Below are 20257 nucleotides of genomic sequence, written 5' to 3' on the forward strand. Positions count from 1 at the left end.
AATCTGATTTAATTTAATCTTTTAAAAATATATTTCTTCTTGTAATTAATAGTTTTAAAAATTATTATTATTATTATTATTATTATTATTATTATTATTATTATTATTATTATTATTATGTATTGCACTGTAGTGGTAGTGTGGTCACTCATGTTGAATATGATATCCTCCAAAGGGATTGTTGAGTTGTGGGTCCTCAAGTGCTTATAGTGGCTGATCTGGGGTCCACATATTCTGGTGCACTGTGGGCATGTGTAAGTGTCCTATGGAAATAGACCCCAAGATCCCTGTGATCCTCCAGTCTGCCAAGAGTCGTACCATTAATACAATATTCTGCCATCGTATTTGACCTACCAAAATGAACCACTTCACACTTATCTGGGTTGACCTCCATCTGCCACTTCTCAGCCCAGTTTTGCATGCTATTACTGTCCTGCTATAACCTCTGACACCCCTCCACACTATCCACAACACCTCCAACCTTTGTGTCATCAGCAAACTTACTAACCTATCCTTCCACTTCCTTATCCAGGCCATTTATAAAAATCATGAAGAGTAAGGGTCCCAGAACAGATCCCTGAGGCACACCACTGGTAACCGACCTCCATGCAGAATATGACCCATCAACAGCCACTCTTTGCATTTTATGGGCAAGCCAGTTCTGGATCCACAAAGCAATGTCCCCTTGTATCCCATGCCTCCTTACTTTCTCAATAAGTCTTGCCTGGGGTACGTTATCAAATTCCTTGCTGAGATCCACATAAGCTACATCTACTGCTGTACCTTCATCAATGTGTTTAGTGACATCCTCAAAAAATTTAATCAGGCTCATAAGGCATGACCTGCCTTTGACAAAGCTATGCTGACTATTCCTAATCATATTATGCCTCTCCAAATGTTCATAAATCCTGCTTCTCAGGATCTTCTCCATCAACTTACCAACCACTGAAACACAGAAACATAGAAAACCTACAGCACAATACAGGCCCTTCAGCCCACAAAGTTTTGCTGAACATGTCCCTACCTTAGAAATTACTAGGGTTACCTATAGTCCTTTATTTTTCTAAGCTCCATGTACTTATCCAAAAGTCTCTTAAAAGTGCAGCCCATTCCACACACTCACCACTCTCTGCATAAAAAACTTAACCCTGACATCTCCTCTGTACCTACTCCCCAGCACCTTAAACCTGTGTCCTCTTGTGGCAACCATTTCAGCCCTGGGAAAAAGTCTCTGACTATCCACACGATCAGTGCTTCTCATCATCTTGTACACCTCTGTCGTCATCTCTCATCCCCCTTCGTTCCAAGGAGAAAAGGCTGAGTTCACTCAAGCTATTCTCATAAAGCATGCTCCCCAATCTAGGCAAAGTCCTTGTAAATCTCCTTTGCACCCTTTCTATGGCTTCCACATCCTTCCTGTAGTGAGGCGACCAGAACTGAGCACAGTACTCCAAGTGGGGTCTGACCAGGGTCCTATATAGCTGCAACATCACCTCTTGACACCTAAATTCAATTCCATGATTGATGAAAGCTAATACACCATACGCCTTCTTAACCACAGAGTTAACCTGCGCAGCTGCTTTGAGTGTCCTATGGATTCGGACCCCAAGATCCCTCTGATCCTCCACACTGCCAAGAGTCTTACCATTAAGACTATATTCTGCCATCATAGTTGACCTACCAAAATGAACCACTTCGCACTTATCTGGGTTGAACTCCATCTGCCGCTTCTCAGCCCAGTTTTGCATCCTATCAGTGTCCCACTGTAATCTCTGACTGCCCTCCACACTATCCACAACACCTCCAACCTTTGTGTCATCAGCAAACTTACTAATCCATCCCTCCACTTCCTCATCCAGGTCATTTATAAAGATCACGAAGAGTAAGGGTCCCAGTACAGATCCCTGAGGCACACCAGTGGTGACCGACCTCCATGCAGAATTAAAAAAGAAAAGTAAATAAGTCGTTCAAAAAGAGAGGAGAAAAATGCTGTGGTTGTGTTCATGATTTCATTGTCTATTCTTAAATCTGATGGTGGAGGTGAAGAAGCTATTCCTGAAATGTTGAATGTATGTCTTCAGGCTCCTGTACCTTCTCTTTGACAGTGGCAATGAGAAGAGGGCATTTACTGGATGATGGGGGTCGTTAATGATGGATCCCACTTTTCTGAGGCATCACCTTTGAAAGTGTCCTGAAAGCTGGGAAGCTAGTGACCATAGTGGAAATTGTGTGACCATGAATGAGACTGCAGGATGGAATGTTGTGTCCCAGGGGCCAGTATGTTTCCAGCTGGTTGTAGAAAATTTTTAAGAGGGAAGCTATGATGAAGCTGGTTGAGTTTACAACTTTCTGCAGCACGTTCTGATCCTGTGCTATGGCCCCTCCATACCAGATGGTGATGCCAGTTAGAATTTTTTCCACGGTTCATCTGTAAAACTTTGCAAGAGTCATTGCTGACATAACAAGTCTCCTCAAACTCTTAATGAAATATAACCATTGTCATACCATCTTTGTAATTGCAAACTGCTCACCCTTTCCACTGCTGATATCTCAGTGAGGACTGGTGTGTGTTGCTTTGATGTACCCTTCTTGAAATCCACATCAGTATGTTGACACGCAGGACTGTGAAATAGCTTACCCTTTCTACTGCTGTGATCTCTGTAGATGTTGCCAATGTGCTTCCTGTGATCTTTATGAAGTTATTTTCTGGTTATTGTTGAATCTACTTATAGCGGTGTTTCAACAGAACATCCCAGATCAGAACACACGTCAGGTTTTCTCTGCCTCTCTAGCCACCGTGTCCCATGCCTCTGTTTTCAGTTTTTTTCTCTATGTCTTGTTTCTCTTAGGAAGCACAGTGGGGAGAAGCCATATATCTGTGACTGGTGTGGACAGCGGTTTGCTCAGGCCAGTACACTCACATACCACGTCCGCCGGCACACAGGAGAGAAACCCTACGTCTGTGATACATGTGGGAAGGCGTTTGCTGTCTCCAGTTCCCTCATTACACATGCACGTAAACACACAGGTAAGGCAAATTCGCTACAGGCTTCCTTATCAACACCAGATACAGAAGCAAACATTTATGAAGTTAGATTCTGTTTTAATTTAAGTCGACTTACTTGCTGTTCACTTTCGCCAGAAAAGCACACATTTTACTAAACGTATGGGTTCCCTGACTCCCAGGCAGTAAATATTTCTTGCCCATTTATTGCCTAGTGTTAATAAGCAGAGGGATCTTGGGGTTCAAGTTCATTGCTCTCTGAAAATAGCTGCACAGGTTTTTAGGGTGGTTAAGAGGGCATACGGTATTTTTATGCTGATTAGTTGAGGCATTGAATTGCAGTTCTACACTCCAGCCCTCTCTGTGCTACCATACGCTGTTAGAACAAACAGCAGTATAGCACAGTACAGTCCCACAATGTTGTGCTAATGTTTCAACCTACTCTAAGGTCAATCTAACCCTTATTTCCTGCACAGCTCTTCATTTTCCTATCATCCATGTGCTTATTTAAATCCCCTTATGTATCTGCCTCTATCACCACCCCAGAAAGATGATCCATGTGCTCACCACTCTGTGTAAAAAGAACTTACCTTTGACATTCTCTCTATACTTTGCTCTAATTACTTTAAAATTATTTCCCCAGTCATTTCAATCCTGAGAAAAACTCTCTGGTTATCCACTTGAGAGTGAGGTACAGGCTCCTAGTGCTCTCTGTATGTGATAATGAGGTATAGGCTCCCAGTGCCCTCTGTATGAGGCAATTAGGTATAGGCTCCCAGTGCCCTCTGTATGTGAGAGTGAGATATAGGCCCCCAGTGCCCTTTGTATGAGACAATGAAGTGCAGGCTCCTAGTGCCTTCTATATGAGACAGAGAGGTACAAGCTCCTAGTGCCCTTTGTATGAGATAATGAGGTGCAGGCCCCCAGAGGCCTCTGTATGAGATAATGAGGTGCAGGCTCCCAGAGGCCTCTGTATGAGATAATGAGGTGCAGGCTCCCAGTGCCCTCTGTGTGAGACGGTGAGATACAGGCCCCCAGAGGCCTCTGTATGATACAATGAGGTGCAGGCCCCCAGAGGCCTCTGTATGATACAATGAGGTGCAGGCTCCCAGTGTCCTCTGTGTGTGAGAGTGAGAGTCAGGCTCCCAGTACCCTCTGTATGAAGTCATCTCTTCAAGTTAGAGAAATTGATGTTCATGCCATCAGGTTGGAGGCTAGGTGTTGATCCTCCAACCTGAGTGTGGTCTCATTGCGACAGTAGGTAGCCTCCAACCTGATGGCATGAACATCAACTTATTGAACTTCCACTAATGGACCCCATCTTCATTGTTCTCCATTCCCATTTCCCTGTCCTACTTTATCTCCTTACCTGCCCATCTCCTTCCTCTGTTGCTCCTCCCCCTTCTGTCCTCTCCTAGTAGACTCCCCCTCTTCCTGTCCTTTTTCTCTTTCACCAATCAACTTAGACCATAAGACATATCTTGTTAAGTAGCCTCATGTGTGACACTATTGTTGCATGAATGAAATCACCGGAGAGAATTACTGGTAGACACAAAGCAGCTTCTTCAACAAAACAAGGTACAGCAGGCATCTTACGGGGATACTTTCGGTGGAAAGGTCTGCTGGTCCAACGTGGGGCTCGATATTTATTTGCTAAACACAAAGGACAATTCCATGATTACAAAGTACAGTGTAGACGATGCTTTCTTTTTCAAATACTTACAAACTTCACACCTTCCCACATCATGAAGACCCTGGAGAGACTTGTTCTAGAGCAGCTCCAGCCTATGGTTAGGCCACAATTAGACACCCTCCAGTTCACCTACCAGCCCCGATTAGGAGTTGAGGATGCCATCGTCTACCTACTGCACCGTGTCTACGTCCACCTGGACAAGCTGGCGAGCACTGTGAGGGTCATGTTTTTTGACTTCTCCAGTGCGTTCAACACCATCCGCCCTGCTCTGCTGGGTGAGAAGCTGACAGTGATGCAGGTGGATGCTTCCCTGGTGTCATGGATTATTGATTACCTGACTGGCAGACCAAGTACGTGCACTTGCAACATTGTGTGTCAGACAGAGTGGTCAGCAGCACTGGGGCTCCACAGGGGACTGCCCTGTCTCCCTTTCTCTTCACCATCTACACCTTGGACTTCAACTATTGCAGAGTCTTGCCATCTTCAGAAGTTTTCTGATAACTCTGCCATAGTTGGATGCGTCAGCAAGGCAGATGAGGCTGAGTACAGGGCTACGGTGGGAAACTTTGTCACATGGTGTGAGCAGAATCATCTGCAACTTAATATGAAAAAGACTAAGGAGCTGGTGGTGGACCTGAGAGGGCTAAGGCACCAGTGACCCCTGTTTCCATCCAAGGGGTCAGTGTGGACATGGTGGAGGATTACAAATACCTGGGGATATGAATTGACAATAAACTGGACTGATCAAACACTGAGGCTGTCTACAAGAAGGGTCAGTGCCGTCTCTATTTCCTGAGGTCCTTTAACATCTGCCAGACGATGCTGAGGATGTTCTACGAGTTTGTGGTGGCCAGTGCTATCATGTTTGCTGTTGTGTGCTGGGGCAGCAGGCTGAGGGTAGCAGACACCAACAGAATCAACAAACTCATTCGTAAGGCCAGTGATGTTGTGGGGGTGGAACTGGACTCTCTGACGGTGGTGTCTGAAAAGAGGATGCTCTCCAAGTTGCATGCCATCTTGGACAATGTCTCCCATCCACTTCATAATGTACTGGTTAGGCACAGGAGTACGTTCAGCCAGAGACTCATTCCACCAAGATGCAACACTGAGCGTCGTAGGAAGTCATTCCTGCCTGCGGCCATCAAACTTTACAACTCCTCCCTGGGAGTGTCAGACACCCTAAGCCAATAGGCTGGTCCTGAACTTATTTCCACTTGGAATAATTTACTTATTATTATTTAATTATTTATGGTTTTATATTGCTATATTTCTACACTATTCTTGGTTGGTGTGACTGTAACGAAACCCAATTTCCCTTGGGATCAATAAAGTATGTCTGTCTGTCTGTCTGTCTTCTGATTCGCATCCATCCTTCAGATGCCAACAGCGTCTGGACTGGGATCCACAGCTTTTAGGAATGCATTGTCCGCAATACAATATCAAGGAACAGAAGAGTGGTAGCCAAAGCCATTTGCTAAATGTCCTAAACCCAAAAATCACTCTTAACAGACCCTCCTCTTGGCCCTCCTGGACAAAAATATACTTGTACTAGGAAAGGCCAATCGAGGAGGATCTACTCAAGTAGGGCAGCAAAAACGCCCTCCCTCGAAAATCACCCCCCCACACAATTTTGTGTGCTGATATCTACCCTAGCATTCCTTAATTGCTACCTACCAAATGTTAAGCAGAGAGGTTGTTCTAGAAATTTGAACAAGACTTTAGAAATGTGGCTTCTTTGGTGTGCCTGTTGGCTCTTTTCCTGCAGGCCAATTGCAGCTTAATCACATTCCTTGTCTTCACCCCTTCATTCTCTGGTTGGAGAAACACTTTCTGTCTAGGTGCACCCACAGGCCCTCTCAGCGATGTACAGGAGGGGGTTGGGGTGGTCTCTATGTCAAATGTCTGCAAGGACTTCTCCCCGGTGGCACCCCCTTCTGAACTGTCCACTGGCCCGACTGCTGAAAGGGCCCAGTGACTCATTCAGACTGTGGATGACTGCCTTCAGATACCACGTGCAGCTTGAAATGCCATCGAAATTGTGGAACTTGCTGTCTCTGCTTTAACTTAAAAATCCCTCCCCATCTATTTTCCAATATCTTTCTATTCTATGCTATTAAACTAAACATCTACCTTCAGCAACCAGCCTTCATTACAGAGTACCATTGTCATCACACTTTAGCAGGCTATTCATGGTTTTGCATCACGCTCTCTGTTTCCTCTACCACGCTCTCAGGGTCTTCTGCCTTTGCGTTTCCTCTGAGTATGTTTTCATCAGCTGTGGTCAGGTCTGGTATGGTTGGCTGGTGTTCCTCTCTTAGGTTCTCTGTAATTACATGGTTACTGGGTACACTTGATCCCCCGCTCTGTCTGTGGGAGCAACAAGAGAGTGAATCGTATGCTGTAACCTGAGTCCGAGTCTGCACGTAGACACAAGTATCATTGGCTAAGAGTACCATCTGTGGTCCTATCCACCTGGGGGCAAACCCTGGCCTTTCTGGCAGCACCTTCACCATGACTTGGTCACCAGGCTGTTGAAAGACTATCTCCTCTGGCTCTCTCTGATCAGCAATTCACTGCTGTTGTTTTGCTCAGACATTCAACATTTCAAGTTGGTTACAAAAGTCTTTCACATACTGTGTCATTCTATCCCTGTAAGCCCCGGGCTCACCGCGACCCGTACACTGGAAACTGCACTCCCCCAGTTTCGAGTATTTGCGACTCGCTTCTTTCTGTCTTTTATATTTTGCGTAGTGTGGGAATTAATGTGGAGATATTTCAGAGAGAGATTTTACCCAGATATATCTGTTGGGATGGCATCTACTGAGATCAAGCAACATCAGGGTAAGAACCCTGATGATCAGAGCCAGCCTTGACTACGACCATTCATAAGCCCTTCAGCTCTGGGCAGAAACAGAGCATTTTGTCTGTTCTTTTTCTTTTTACAATATTTTTATTCAGAAGAAAAAAAACAAGATTTACAGAGTGCAACACATAGATACATCTCAACATAACTTGTGTACATTCATATATTGTAATAAAATTGATCAAAATGTTATAGCACAACACATAAAGGTATACCACTCTGTACTCAAAAATTTAAAGATAAGTCATACATCATAAAATAAATTTTTTATATAAAAAAAAGTCAACCCCCTACCAACTACCAAAGAAAAAAGCTGATGGATGACAATGGATAATTAGAAAAAAAAGACATATTCACTTAAGAAGAGAAGATAAAAATATACATAAAAGTCTGTGCACTGTTAAACTTTATAAATTGGAAAAGTAATTTAGGAAAGGTCCCCAGATATCATAAAAAGATTGTTTCGAATTTAAGACTGAGCAGCGGATCTTTTCTAAATTTAAATAAGACATAATATCACGTAGTCATTGAAGATGTGTAGGAGGGGTAGACTCCTTCCATTTAAGCAAGATTGCTCTTCTTGCTATAACAGAGGTAAAAACTAAAACCTGTAGGTTAGGAGTATTTAAAGTTATATCTTCATTTGCAATAATACCAAACAAGGCAGTAAGGGGATTTGGGTCAAATTGGACCCTAAACAGTTGTGAGAGGGTATGAAATACTTCCTGCCAAAACTTTTCAATTTTAGGGCAAAACCAAAACATATGAATTAAAGAGGCATCAGCAGAGTTGCATTTATTACAATGTGGCGAAACATTCGGGTAAAAACTGGACAGCTTCTGTTTAGAAATGTAAGCTCTATGAACCACTTTAAATTGTAGAAGAGAATGACGAGCACAGAAAGATGATTTATTAACCCGTTTAAGAATTTTATTCCATCTATCATCAGAAATCTGACAATTAGGTCATCCTCCCAAGCTTTTATTTTATCTAAAAAGTCTTGTCTAGAATCAATCAACAAGTTATAGTTGCCAGTAATAGAACCATTAACAAAAGGTTTTAAATTTAAAAGATCGTCTAGTAAATTTTTATCAGGACCTATAGGAAAAGTAGTTAATTGGAAACGTAGAAAATCTCTAATTTGAAGGTATCTGTAAAAATGTGTTTTTGGGAGTGCAAATTTATTTGACAATTGGTCAAATGAAGCAAGAGATCCTGAGATAAACAGGTCCCCAAAACACTTAATACTTAGTTCATCCCAATCTTTAAAGACTTTATCAGTCATCGAAGGGATAAAAAAATAATTAAGGAAAATGGGAGATGATAATGAAAAATTCGCTAAACCAAAAAATTTCCTAAATTGTGCCCAAATCCTTAAAGTTTGCTTAACAATTATGTTACGTTATTTTATTTGCTGAAAAAGAAGAGTATGATCCAAGAAGAGAGACAATAGAGGAATTTTTTACAGAATTAACTTCTAAGGAGACCCATGATGGGCAATCTTTACGATAAATGTAATAGGACCAGAAAGTAATATTCCTTATATTGGCAGCCCAATAGTAAAACCTAAAATTGGGTAGGGCTAGTCCACCCATCTCTTTATTTCTTTGTAGGTAAACTTTACTTAAACGAGCTTGTTTATTATTCCAAATATAAGATGTTAAAATTGAATCTAAAGAATCAAAGTACGTCTTAGGAATAAAAATAGGTAAGGCCTGAAAAAGATATAAAAATTTAGGAAGAATCTTCATTTTAATCGAATTAATTCAGCCAATTAGGGATAAAGAAAGAGGGGACCATTTAGAAAGCGTCTTTTTCACATAGTTCAATAAGGGGTTTAAGTTTTCTTTAAATAAATTCTTTTAGTTTTTAGTAATTGTTACACCTAGATATGTAAATTGACTTGTAACAACTTGAACGGAAATTTGGCATTTGATGACATTAGGTCATTTAAAGGAAATAGCTCACTTTTATGTAGGTTCAGCTTATATCCTGAAAAAGAACTAAACTGGCAAATTAAAGAAAGAACCAAAGGTAAAGAAGTTTCAGTGTTAGAGATAAAAAGTAAAATATCATCAGCGTATAATGAAATTTTATGAGTCATACCTTCCCTTAGTATACCAGAAATGTCCTTAGATTCTCGAAATGCTATTGCTAAGGGTTCTATAGCTAAAGCAAAAAGTAAAGGATTAAGAGGGCAACCTTGTCTAGTTCCCCGCTGTAATTTAAAGGGCTTAGAAATTTGGGAGTTAGTAATAACCTGAGCGGTAGGAGACAAGTAGATTAATTTAACCCAACGAATAAAATTAGGCCCAAAATTAAACTTTTCTAAGGTCTTAAAAAGATAATTCCACTCAATCCTATCGAAGGCTTTTTCTGCATATACACTCTGATGTTTTTTTGGATGGTGAATATATCACATTCAAAAACTGACGTATATTAAAATGTGAGTAACGATTTTTAATAAATCCTGTCTGGTCATGTGATATAATAGATGGTAAAATATTTTCACGTCTTCGAGCTAAGATTTTGGATAAAATTTTTGCATCAACATTTAATAAAGAGATACCGGTCTGTATGAAGAACATTCAGCTGGATTTTTTTTTTAAGAACAAGAGAAATAAAAGCTTCATAAAAAGATTGAGGGAGTTTACCTGATTTAAAGGACTCTGATAAAACAGAGGATAAATAAGGTGTAAGTAACGTAGTGAAAGTTTTATAAAACTCCCCAGGAAAGCCATCAGGTCCTGGGGTCTTACCAGAATGTAAAGCACGTATAGCTTCAGCCACTTCTTCATTGGAAATAGGCTGATCTAACTGTGTTAGGCTATCAGCAGACAATGTAGGAATGTTGATATTACTGAAAAAAGCATTCATATAGGTATCATCTAAAGAGGAGTCAGACTGATACAACTTAAGGTAAAAGTCTTTAAATAAGTTGTTAATTTCAGAATGGTCGGATGTCTTAGTTCCATTATCTTTAAAAATTTCTGTGATATGACGATTAACTGTAAAAGATTTTAAGCGATTGGCTAATAAACTACCTGTTCTATCCCCGTGAATGTAAAATTGAGTTTTATCTCTCAACAGCTGTCGTTCAATTGGGTAAGTCAGCAGAAGATTATACTTGGATTGGATTTCAATACGCTTATTATATATACTTGGATCTGGAGATAGGGCATACTTTCGATCAAGATCTTTCAATATCGCTGCTAGGTCAGACCTTTCTTTATCAGCTTTTTTCTTTATATAGGTAGAGTAAGAGATAATTTCTCCACGAATATATGCTTTAAGTGATAAGGAGGACACATGTACAGAGGGATGGTCTGACGGAACATGGAGTTAAATGTGCAGAAAGAATAAGTAAATTTAGGAAGGACAACAAAATTCTAGGGGCGTATAGCCCGATGGGAGTTCGGGGAGCTGGGTTAAGCACAATAGGCAGAGATTCAAACAGAGAGAGGAGAAATGGGCTAAAAATTCTATATCTGAATGCACGAAGTGTCAGAAATAAGGCGGATGAGCTTGAAGCTCAGGTGCAAATGGGTAACTGTGATGTTGTTGGGATAACGGAGACATGGCTGCAGGGAGATCAGACCTGGAAATGAATGTGCAAGGGTATACGTGCTATCGTAGGGACAGAAATGTGGGCAGAGGGGGTGGGGTGGCCCTGTTGGTGAGGAATGAGATTCAGTCCTTTGCAAGGGGGGGACATAGGATCAGGAGAAGTGGAGTCTGTGTGGATAGAATTGAGGAACAGTAAGGGCAAAAGGACCCTAATGGGTGTTGTCTATAGGCCACCAAACAGTAGCATGGATATTGGGTGCAAGTTGAATAGGGAGTTAACATTGGCATGTGGCAAAGGTAATGTCGCAGTAATTTTGGAGGATTTCAACATGCAGGTGAACTGGGAGAATCAGGTTGGTGCTGGACCCCAGGATGGGGAGTTTGTAGAGCGCTTAAAGGATGCATTCTTGGAACAGCTTGTACGAGAGCCGACCAGGGACAAGGCTATTCTGGATTTAGTGTTATGTAATGAACACGATTTGATAAGCGATCTTGAAGTAAAGGAGCCATTAGGAGGTAGTGATCATAATATGATGTTTTTATCTGCAATTTGAGAAGGATAAGGGCAGCTCGGAGGTGTCAGTGTTGCAGTTGAACAAAGGAGACTATGGAGCCATGAGGGAGGAGCTGGCCAAGGTTAACTGGACGGATATCCTAGCAGAAAAGACAGTGGAACAGCAATGGCAGGTATTCTTGGGAATAATGCACAAGGTGCAAAATCAGTTCATCCCCTGGAGAAGGAAGGATTCAAAGGGGGGAAAGGGGCCACAGTGGTTGACAAAGGAAGTCAGAGATTGCATAGCATTAAAAAAAGGGAAGTATGACAGAGCTAAGGTGAGTGGGAGGACAGATGATTGGGAAATTTTTAAGGAACAACAGAACTTAACTAAAAAGGCAATACAGGGAGAAAAAATGAGGTACGAACGCAAGCTAGCCAGGAATATAAAGGAGGATAGCAAAAGCTTTTTTAGGTATGTGAAGAGAAAGAAGATAGTTAAGAACAATGTTGGGCCCTTGAAAAATGAATTGGGTGAAATTGTTATGGGAAACAGAGAAATGGCAGAAGAATTTAATGAGTACTTTAGATCTGTCTTCACTAAGGAAGACACAAGCAATCTCCCAGATGTATGGATGGGCCAAGGACATAGGGTAACAGAGGAAATGAAACAGATTGACATTAGGAAGGAACCGACGGTGATGAGTAGACTGATGGGACTGAAGGCTGACAGATCCCCAGGTCCAGATGGTCTGCATCCTAGGGTACTAAAGGAGGTGGCCCTGGAAATTGCGGATGCATTGGTAATCGTTTTCCAAAGTTCCTTAGATTCAGGATCAGTTCCTGAGGATTGGAGAATAACTAATGTTATCCCACTTTTTAAGAAAGGAGGGAGGGAGAAAACAGAGAACTATCGACCTGTCAGCCTAACATCAGTAGTGGGGAAGATGCTAGAGTCCATTATTAAGGATGAAATAGTGGTATATCTAGATAGCAGTGATAGGATTGGGCCGAGCCAGCATGGATTTACCAAGGGTAAATCATGCTTGACTAATCTATTGGAGTTTTTTGAGGATGTAACCAGGAAGTTAGACAAGGGAGATCCAGTGGATGTAGTGTACCTCAATTTTCAGAAGGCATTTGATAAGGTCCCACATAGCAGGTTGGGGGGAAGACATTGACATGGATAGAAAACTGGTTGGCAGATAGAAAGCAAAGGGTAGCGGTGAATGGGTGTTTCTCGGAATGGCAGGTGGTGACTAGTGGGGTGCCACAGGGCTCGGTATTGGGACCACAGCTGTTTACGATTTACATCAACGATTTAGATGAAGGCATTGAGTATAACATCAGCAAGTTTGCTAATGATACTAAGCTGGGTAGCAGTGTGACATGTGATGAGGATGTTAGGAGAATTCAGGGTGACTTGGATAGGCTGGGTGAGTGGGCAGATACTTGGCAGATGACGTTTAATGTGAATAAGTGTGAGGTTATCCACTTTGGGAGTAAGAACAGGAAGGCAGATTATTATCGGAATGGTGTAGAGTTAGGTAAGGGAGAAATACAAAGATCTAGGAGTCCTTGTTCATCAGTCACTGAAGGTGAATGAGCAAGTGCAGCAGGCAGTGAAGAAGGCTAATGGAATGCTGGCCTTTATTACAAAGGGAATTGAGTACAAGAGCAAGGAAATCCTCTTGCATTTGTACAGGGCCCTGGTGAGACCACACCTGGAGTATTGTATACAGTTTTGGTCTCTAGGGTTAAGGAAAGACATCCTGGCTGTAGAGGAAGTGCAGCGTAGATTCACAAGGTTAATTCCTGGGATGTCCGGACTGTCTTACGCAGAGAGGTTAGAGAGACTGGGCTTGTACACGCTGGAATTAAGGAGATTGAGAGGGGATCTGATTGCAACATATAAGATTATTAAGGGATTGGACAAGATAGAGGCAGGAAATATGTTCCAGATGCTGGGAGAGTCTAGTACCAGAGGGCATGGTTTGAGAATAAGGGGTAGGTCATTTAGGACAGAGTTAAGGAAAAACTTCTTCTCCCAGAGAGTTGTGGGGGTCTGGAATGCACTACCTCGGAAGGCAGTGGAGGCCAATTCTCTGGATGCTTTCAAGAAGGAGCTAGATAGGTATCTTATGCATAGGGGAATCAAGGGATATGGGGACAAGGCAGGAACCGGGTATTGATAGTAGATGATCAGCCATGATCTCAAAATGGCAGTGCAGGCTCGAAGGGCCGAATGGTCTACTTCTGCACCTATTGTCTATTGTTTAAAAGTATCCCAGACTATATTACCAGCAGCATCTCCTTTAAAATTTTCTTTAAAGGAAAAAGTAATATGGTTTTCCAAAAACTTTAGAAAATTTTTATCTGATACAATGATAAGTTAAAACACCAACTTCTATTTGGTACAAAGTAAACAGGTAGTCTTAAAGCCAGAAGCACAGGTGCATGATCAGACAAAGCAATCTCCTTATAATCACAGGATCGAACCAGTGGAAGCAAGTTTCTGTCTATAAAAAAAAATCAATCCGAGAGTACATATGATGAACCTGAGAGAAATATGAATATTCGTTTTCTTGGGGGTGTAAAAAATGCCACACGTCAAGAATACCACATTGAAATAAAAAAGATTTAAAAAGTAGGACTGATTTATTAGTGACAGGGGTTTTACTTGAAGAGCGGTCTAATATAGGGTCAAGCCAAAAATTAAAATCTCCACCCATCACTAAGGAAATCCAATTCAAATCAGGCAGAAAAGAGAAAAGACATTCAAAGAACAAGGAGTCATCTGTATTTGGAGCGTATAGATTCGCAAATATGATTAGTTTACTCTCAAGACTACCCGAAGCAATAACAAAGTGCCCATTTATATCAGAAATTACATTATGTTGAATAAAGGATACATTCTGATCTAACAGGATAGAGACGCCTCTCGATCTAGATTGAGAGGGTGAGTGAAAATGTATACCCTTCCATCCTTTGAAAGAACGTGAAATATCATCTTTACGAATATAGGTTTCTTGGAGAAAGATTATATGAGTTTTAAGTTTCCGGATATAAAAGAAAATCTTACTTCGTTTAACAGGGTTATTTAGACCTTTCACATTAAAACTGAGTATATTAATAAAAGAATCCATCAAGTATCCTTTAGTAATGTATAAAAGGTAAACACAGATATGTAGATAGTAAATAAATAAAACAATAAAAACATCCAATCAGCTTCATGGACGAACCCATTTCCCCCCCTCCCTCCCCCCAAAGAGAGAAATCAGCCAAGGGTGGCTGAAGACTAATTCTAATGTTCCCAACCCAAAACTCCGGTGGCTCCAGAAAATATATATGTATAGCTGTGCTGAATAAACTATTGTAAATATATATATATATATATATATATACATACACAAAAACAACATATCAAAGTCAATAAGTTCACTATTTACGAAAAAAAAACCATGGGAAAATATAAGTATTAGTCTCAGTAAAAAAGGAAAGACAGATAAGGAAAATCAATAAGTAAAACAACATATACTCGCGGGTGCAAAAAAAAAGAGTAAAGAAACAAATAGAAGATAATTAGAAAGGGAAGCGGTTTAGATAGCTTCCTACATGACTAATTTAAGGCATTCAAGGGAGAGAAAAAAAAATGACAAAATGGCAAAGTAATGAAAAAACCAAAAACCAGCAATAAGAAATATAGAATATTGTATACTATTGAAAAACAGTAAAAGACGGAAAGGTGTATAAATAATCAAAAGATAGGAAAAGTCTGAGTGAATTTAAGGTAAAGCAAAACACCCTATAGTTTCATTCCTCAGTAATTACTACATGTACACCCTACATAATTACTTTCAGTCAAATTACTAAAAGGAAGGTAAAAATCAACATAACACTGAGAGAATATAACGTATTGTTTAAAAAGAGCTGCAAAAAAGTAACATTAGAGGACCGATATAAAGGCAGAAAACAGCAAAAGAGAAAATGGATGCAGTCTGCCTGCATATTTTGCGTAGTTTGAAAGATAACAAGGCGCCAGTTACTTAATCAAACAAATGATTAAGACTTCATAAAACCAAGAAACTTTGTTATCAACAAAGCGCCAATTACTTGATTGAGCACCTGAAATTAAAACATTTAGCATAAAGCAACTCAAGGTTGAATGGAGCATGGAGACTATGTACAAATTTCTTAGCTTCTTCAGGCTTCGTAAACCAAGAAACCTTATTATCAGAAGTAGTAACCTTGAGTTTACACGGATCTCTGAGAGAAAGGCGACAGCCAAGCTTAAAAAGATCAGACATGACCTCTTTAAAACCCTGTCTAGCTCTTAGAACTTCCGGTGGATAATCTTGAACGATCCGAAACTGTTGATCACGAAATTGTAATATACGTTTCTTCCTTGATTCACGAAGGATCTGTTCTTTAATCTGATAGTCATAAGAGCGAATGATAATAGAGCGAGGTTTGGCAGGATCCCAATTAGGCGGGGTAACTCGGTGAACGCACTCAAATTTTGGTAGTTCCGATAATATATCAGGGAATAAATCTTTCAGCATTTGAGCACAAAAATCGATAGGTTGATTACCCTCCAGTTTTTCAGGAAGCCCAAGAATTCTGATATTGCACTTTCGGTTCCTGGTCTCCAAATCTGTAAGTTTCTTCAGTAACACGTCATATTTTTAAAGTTGTTCCTTAGAAATGTTCTTGAAACCTTCGATATCCTTCTGCAACACCGGCAGAGATTCTTCGTGTAGCTTAATACGAATGTCATGGTCATTCACAGTCTGCTGTATACTTCCAAGTTTCCGATTAAGCGTTTTCAGTTCAGATTTAACCAGGTCGAAGGAATTCTGTAACAAGTCAAACTTGGATTCCAAGTCATCCAGTTTATCCAATTTTTGGAGTTTCTCTGACATTTGTTGAAACATTTCGGTCAAAGTCTCTAAAGTAGTCTCTTTTTTTGAGTGTTTTCTACTCATGGTGCTCTCACCAAGATAGGTTTAAACAGCAAAGTAAGCGAATAATTTCGGAGCACGTAGCTACTGCAACCTACTCCATTACAGCCACCGGAAGTCCTCTCAGCATTTTGTCTGTTGATCTGACTCAAAGTCGCATGTGGGAATTCAGAATTCTGGCGTAAGCTTGGGGAAGTGGTTGAAATTCATCAGATGCACCCTAAAGATATACATGGGTTGGTAAAAGTGAAGTGCCCAAGGAATATGTGGGACTGTATGGGCCAGGGGATGTAGGATGGTACATGGGCAACTACTGGGAGCACCAACAATGAAGAAAGATATCGCTCTTTTAAAGAGGAAGTGAGACAGTGACTGGGAGGAGGCGAGAGTAACTGGGGAGCAATAATAGCAGGGACTCCAAGAGCTGCTGAGACAGCCATGGATTACGCAGAATGTAAATATTGAGCATATGAGGAGTATTCCAGGTTGGATAATCCATGGAGGGATGACCAAGTCTTCCTGAAAATGCTGAAGGAAGGCCTGAGCTCAGCCCACCAGGAAGTTTTAGATTTAGGCATAACCGTGGGATCGACCTACTTTGCAATAGTTTCGTGGGCCAGTGACATTCCTCTATCCATGCAGTATCTTTTCTGTAACACCATAGGATTTTATCTAGTGAAGCAGCCTCATGTGTGTCATCTTATCAAGTGCCTTCTAAATATCCCAAGTAAATGACATCCACTGCCCCTCCCCTGCTTATTACTTCCTCGAAGAACTTGGATTTGTCAGGCAAGATTTCCCTTCACAGAAACTATGATAACTTTGATTTATTTTATCATTAGTCTTCAAGTATCCTGATTTCTCATCCTTAATAATAGACTCCAACACTTTACCAGCCACTGAGTTTAGGCAAACAGGCCAATAATTTCTTTTCCCTTTCTATGACATTTGCAATTTTGCAGTCCTTCCGGGATCAAGTGATTCTTGAAAGATCATGACCTATGCATGTGTTATCTCTTAAGCAACCTCTCTCAGGGCTCTGGGATGTAGTCCATCTGGTCCAGGTGACTTATCCACCTTAAGACCTATAAATTTGTCTAGCACCTTTTCCTCTCTGCTCCCTGACAGTCATGGACCTATGGCACACTGCTAGTGTCCTCCAGTGAAGACAGATGCAAAGTACCTATTCAAGTTCATCTGCAGTTTCCTTGTTCCCCTATCATCACCACTTCCCAGCTCTTCACCTCACCCCCCCACCGCAATTTCACCTATCACCTTCTACTTAGTATTTCTTCCACCCCTTTCCCCACCTTCTTACACTGACTTTTCAGGGTCTCGGCCTAAAATATTGACTGTTTACTCCTTTCCATAGATGCTGCCTGGTCTGCTGAGTTCCTCCAGCATTTTGTGTGTGTGGCTTGGATTTCCAGCATCTCCAGATTTTATGATTGGATGTAAATATATGTATTTTTCTTGTCTTATCTGCTGGCAGTACCTACAAATGGGGCACCATTGTAGCCTAGCAGTTACTGCGACGTTATTAAAACTCAGGGTGTCAGTTCAGAGTTTAATCCTGGTGTCCTCTGTAAGGAAATTATACATTCCTTATATGACTGTATTGGTTTCCTATGGGTACTCCAGTTTCCTCCCACAATCCAAAGACATGCTGGTTAGTAGGTTTGTTGGTCATCATTGTAAATTGACCCATGATCAGGCAAGGGTTAAATCAGTGGGTTGCTGGGCAGTGCAGTTGAAAGAGGTGGAGGGACCCATTCCATGCTATATCTCTCAATCAAATGAAGTAACATCAAACATATTAGACTTTTTGAGGTTGGCTTTCTGACTGAAATCCAACACCGGTTCTGTCCACTCACCCTGCCTCTCTGTACTGGACTGATTCGACAGCAGAGACACTAGATCTATGATTTGGACTGACCTCTGGGTTAGCGAGAGGAGGAACACGCCAGGATTCTGCTGTTAGCAATCAAACTTTTTCAAACTGATTCAAACTTTTTCCCAATCGTGTTGCTGCACGGAATAGTCTTAAGATCATAAGACATAGGAGCAGAATTATGCTATTCCTAATCATATTATGCTTCTGCAAATGTTCATAAATCCTGTCTCTCAGGATCTTTTCCATCAACTTACCAACCACTGAGGTAAGACTCACTGGTCTATAATTTCCCGGGCTATTTCTACTCCCTTTCTTGAATAAGGGAATAACATCTGCAACCCTCCAATCCTCCGGAACCTCTCCCATCCCCCTTGATGATGCAAAGATCATTCGAGAGGCTCGGCAATCTCCGCTCTCGTCTCCCACAGTAGCCTGGGGTATATCTCGTCCTGTTCCAGAGATTTATCACTTGATGCTTTCCAAAAGCTCCAGCACATCCTCTTTATTAATATCTATACAGTATGCTTAAGCTTTTCCATCTGCTGTAAGTCATCCCTACAATCACCAAGATCCTTTTCCGTAGTGAATACTGAAGCAAAGTATTCATTAAGTACCTCTGCTATCTCCTCCAGTTCCATACACACTTTTACACTGTCACACTTGATTGGTCCTATTCTCTCACATCTTATCCTCTTGCTCTTCACATATTTGTAGAATGCCGTGGGGTTTTCCTTAATCCTGTCTGCCAAGGCCTTCGCATGGCCCCTTCTGACTCCCCTAATTTCATTCTTAAGCTCCTTCCTGCTAGCCTTATAATCTTCTAGATTCATATCACTACCTAGTTTTTTGAACCTTTTGTAAGCGTTTCTTCTTGACTAGATTTTCAGCAGCCTTTGTACACCATGGTTCCTGTAACCCTACCATCCTTTCCCTGTCTCATTGGAACGTACTTATGGAGAATGCCACGCAAATATCCCCTGAACATTTGCCACATTTCTGCCGTACATTTCCCTCAGAACATCTGTACCCAATTTATGCTTCCAAGTTCCTGCCTGATAGCTTCATAGTTCTCCTTCCTCCAATTAAACACTTTCCTAACTTGTCTGTTCCTATCCCTCTCCAATGCTGTGGTAAAAGAGATAGAATTGTGATCATTATCTCCAAAATGCTCTCCCACTGAGAGACTTGACACCTGATCAGGTTAATTTCCCAACACCAGATCAAGTACAGCCTCTCCTCTTGTAGGCTTATCTACATATTGTGTCAGGAAACCTTACCTTCCTGGACATACCTAACAAAACTGTACCCCATCTAAACTACTGGCTCTAGGGAGATGCCAATCAATATTTGGGAAATTAAAATCTGCCACCACAACAACCTTATTATTACACCTTTCCAGAATTTTGTCTCCCTATATACTCCTCGATGTCCCTGTTACTATTGGGTGGCCTATAAAAAATACCCATTAGAGTTACTGACCTTTTTCTGTTTCTAACTACCACCCGCAGAGACTCAGTAGACAATCCCTCCATGTCTTCCTCTTTTTCTGCAGCTGTCACGCTATCGCTGATCAGCAGTGCCACACCCCCAACTCTTTTGACTCCTCCCTGTCCTTTCTGAAACATCTAAAGCCTGGTACTCCAAGTAACCATTCCTGCTGCTAAGCCATCCAAGTCTCTGTAATGGCCACAACATCATAGCTCTAAGTACTGATCCAAGCTCTAAGCTTATCCGCTCTGTTCATGATGCTTCTTGCATTAAAATAGACACATCTCAAAC

The 20257-nt window shown here is 41.2% G+C and overlaps 1 protein-coding gene across 3 annotated transcripts in view; it reads left to right on the forward strand.

Moving 5' to 3' along the window:
* mynn (myoneurin) overlaps positions 1–20257 on the forward strand; it is a 103258-nt gene that overhangs the window by 57903 nt on the left and 25098 nt on the right. For 2 of the 3 annotated variants that reach the window (XM_073041748.1, XM_073041749.1), the window contains exon 6: positions 2850–3028. In XM_073041748.1, coding sequence (XP_072897849.1) covers positions 2850–3028 — 179 coding nt within the window. Of the gene's footprint in view, positions 1–2849; positions 3029–10650; positions 10666–20257 lie in introns of all 3 variants that reach the window. The other variant, XM_073041747.1, reaches the window with a different exon arrangement.

This window comes from Hemitrygon akajei, chromosome 3 (genome assembly GCF_048418815.1).
Source record: "Hemitrygon akajei chromosome 3, sHemAka1.3, whole genome shotgun sequence".
Taxonomy (NCBI): domain Eukaryota; kingdom Metazoa; phylum Chordata; class Chondrichthyes; order Myliobatiformes; family Dasyatidae; genus Hemitrygon; species Hemitrygon akajei.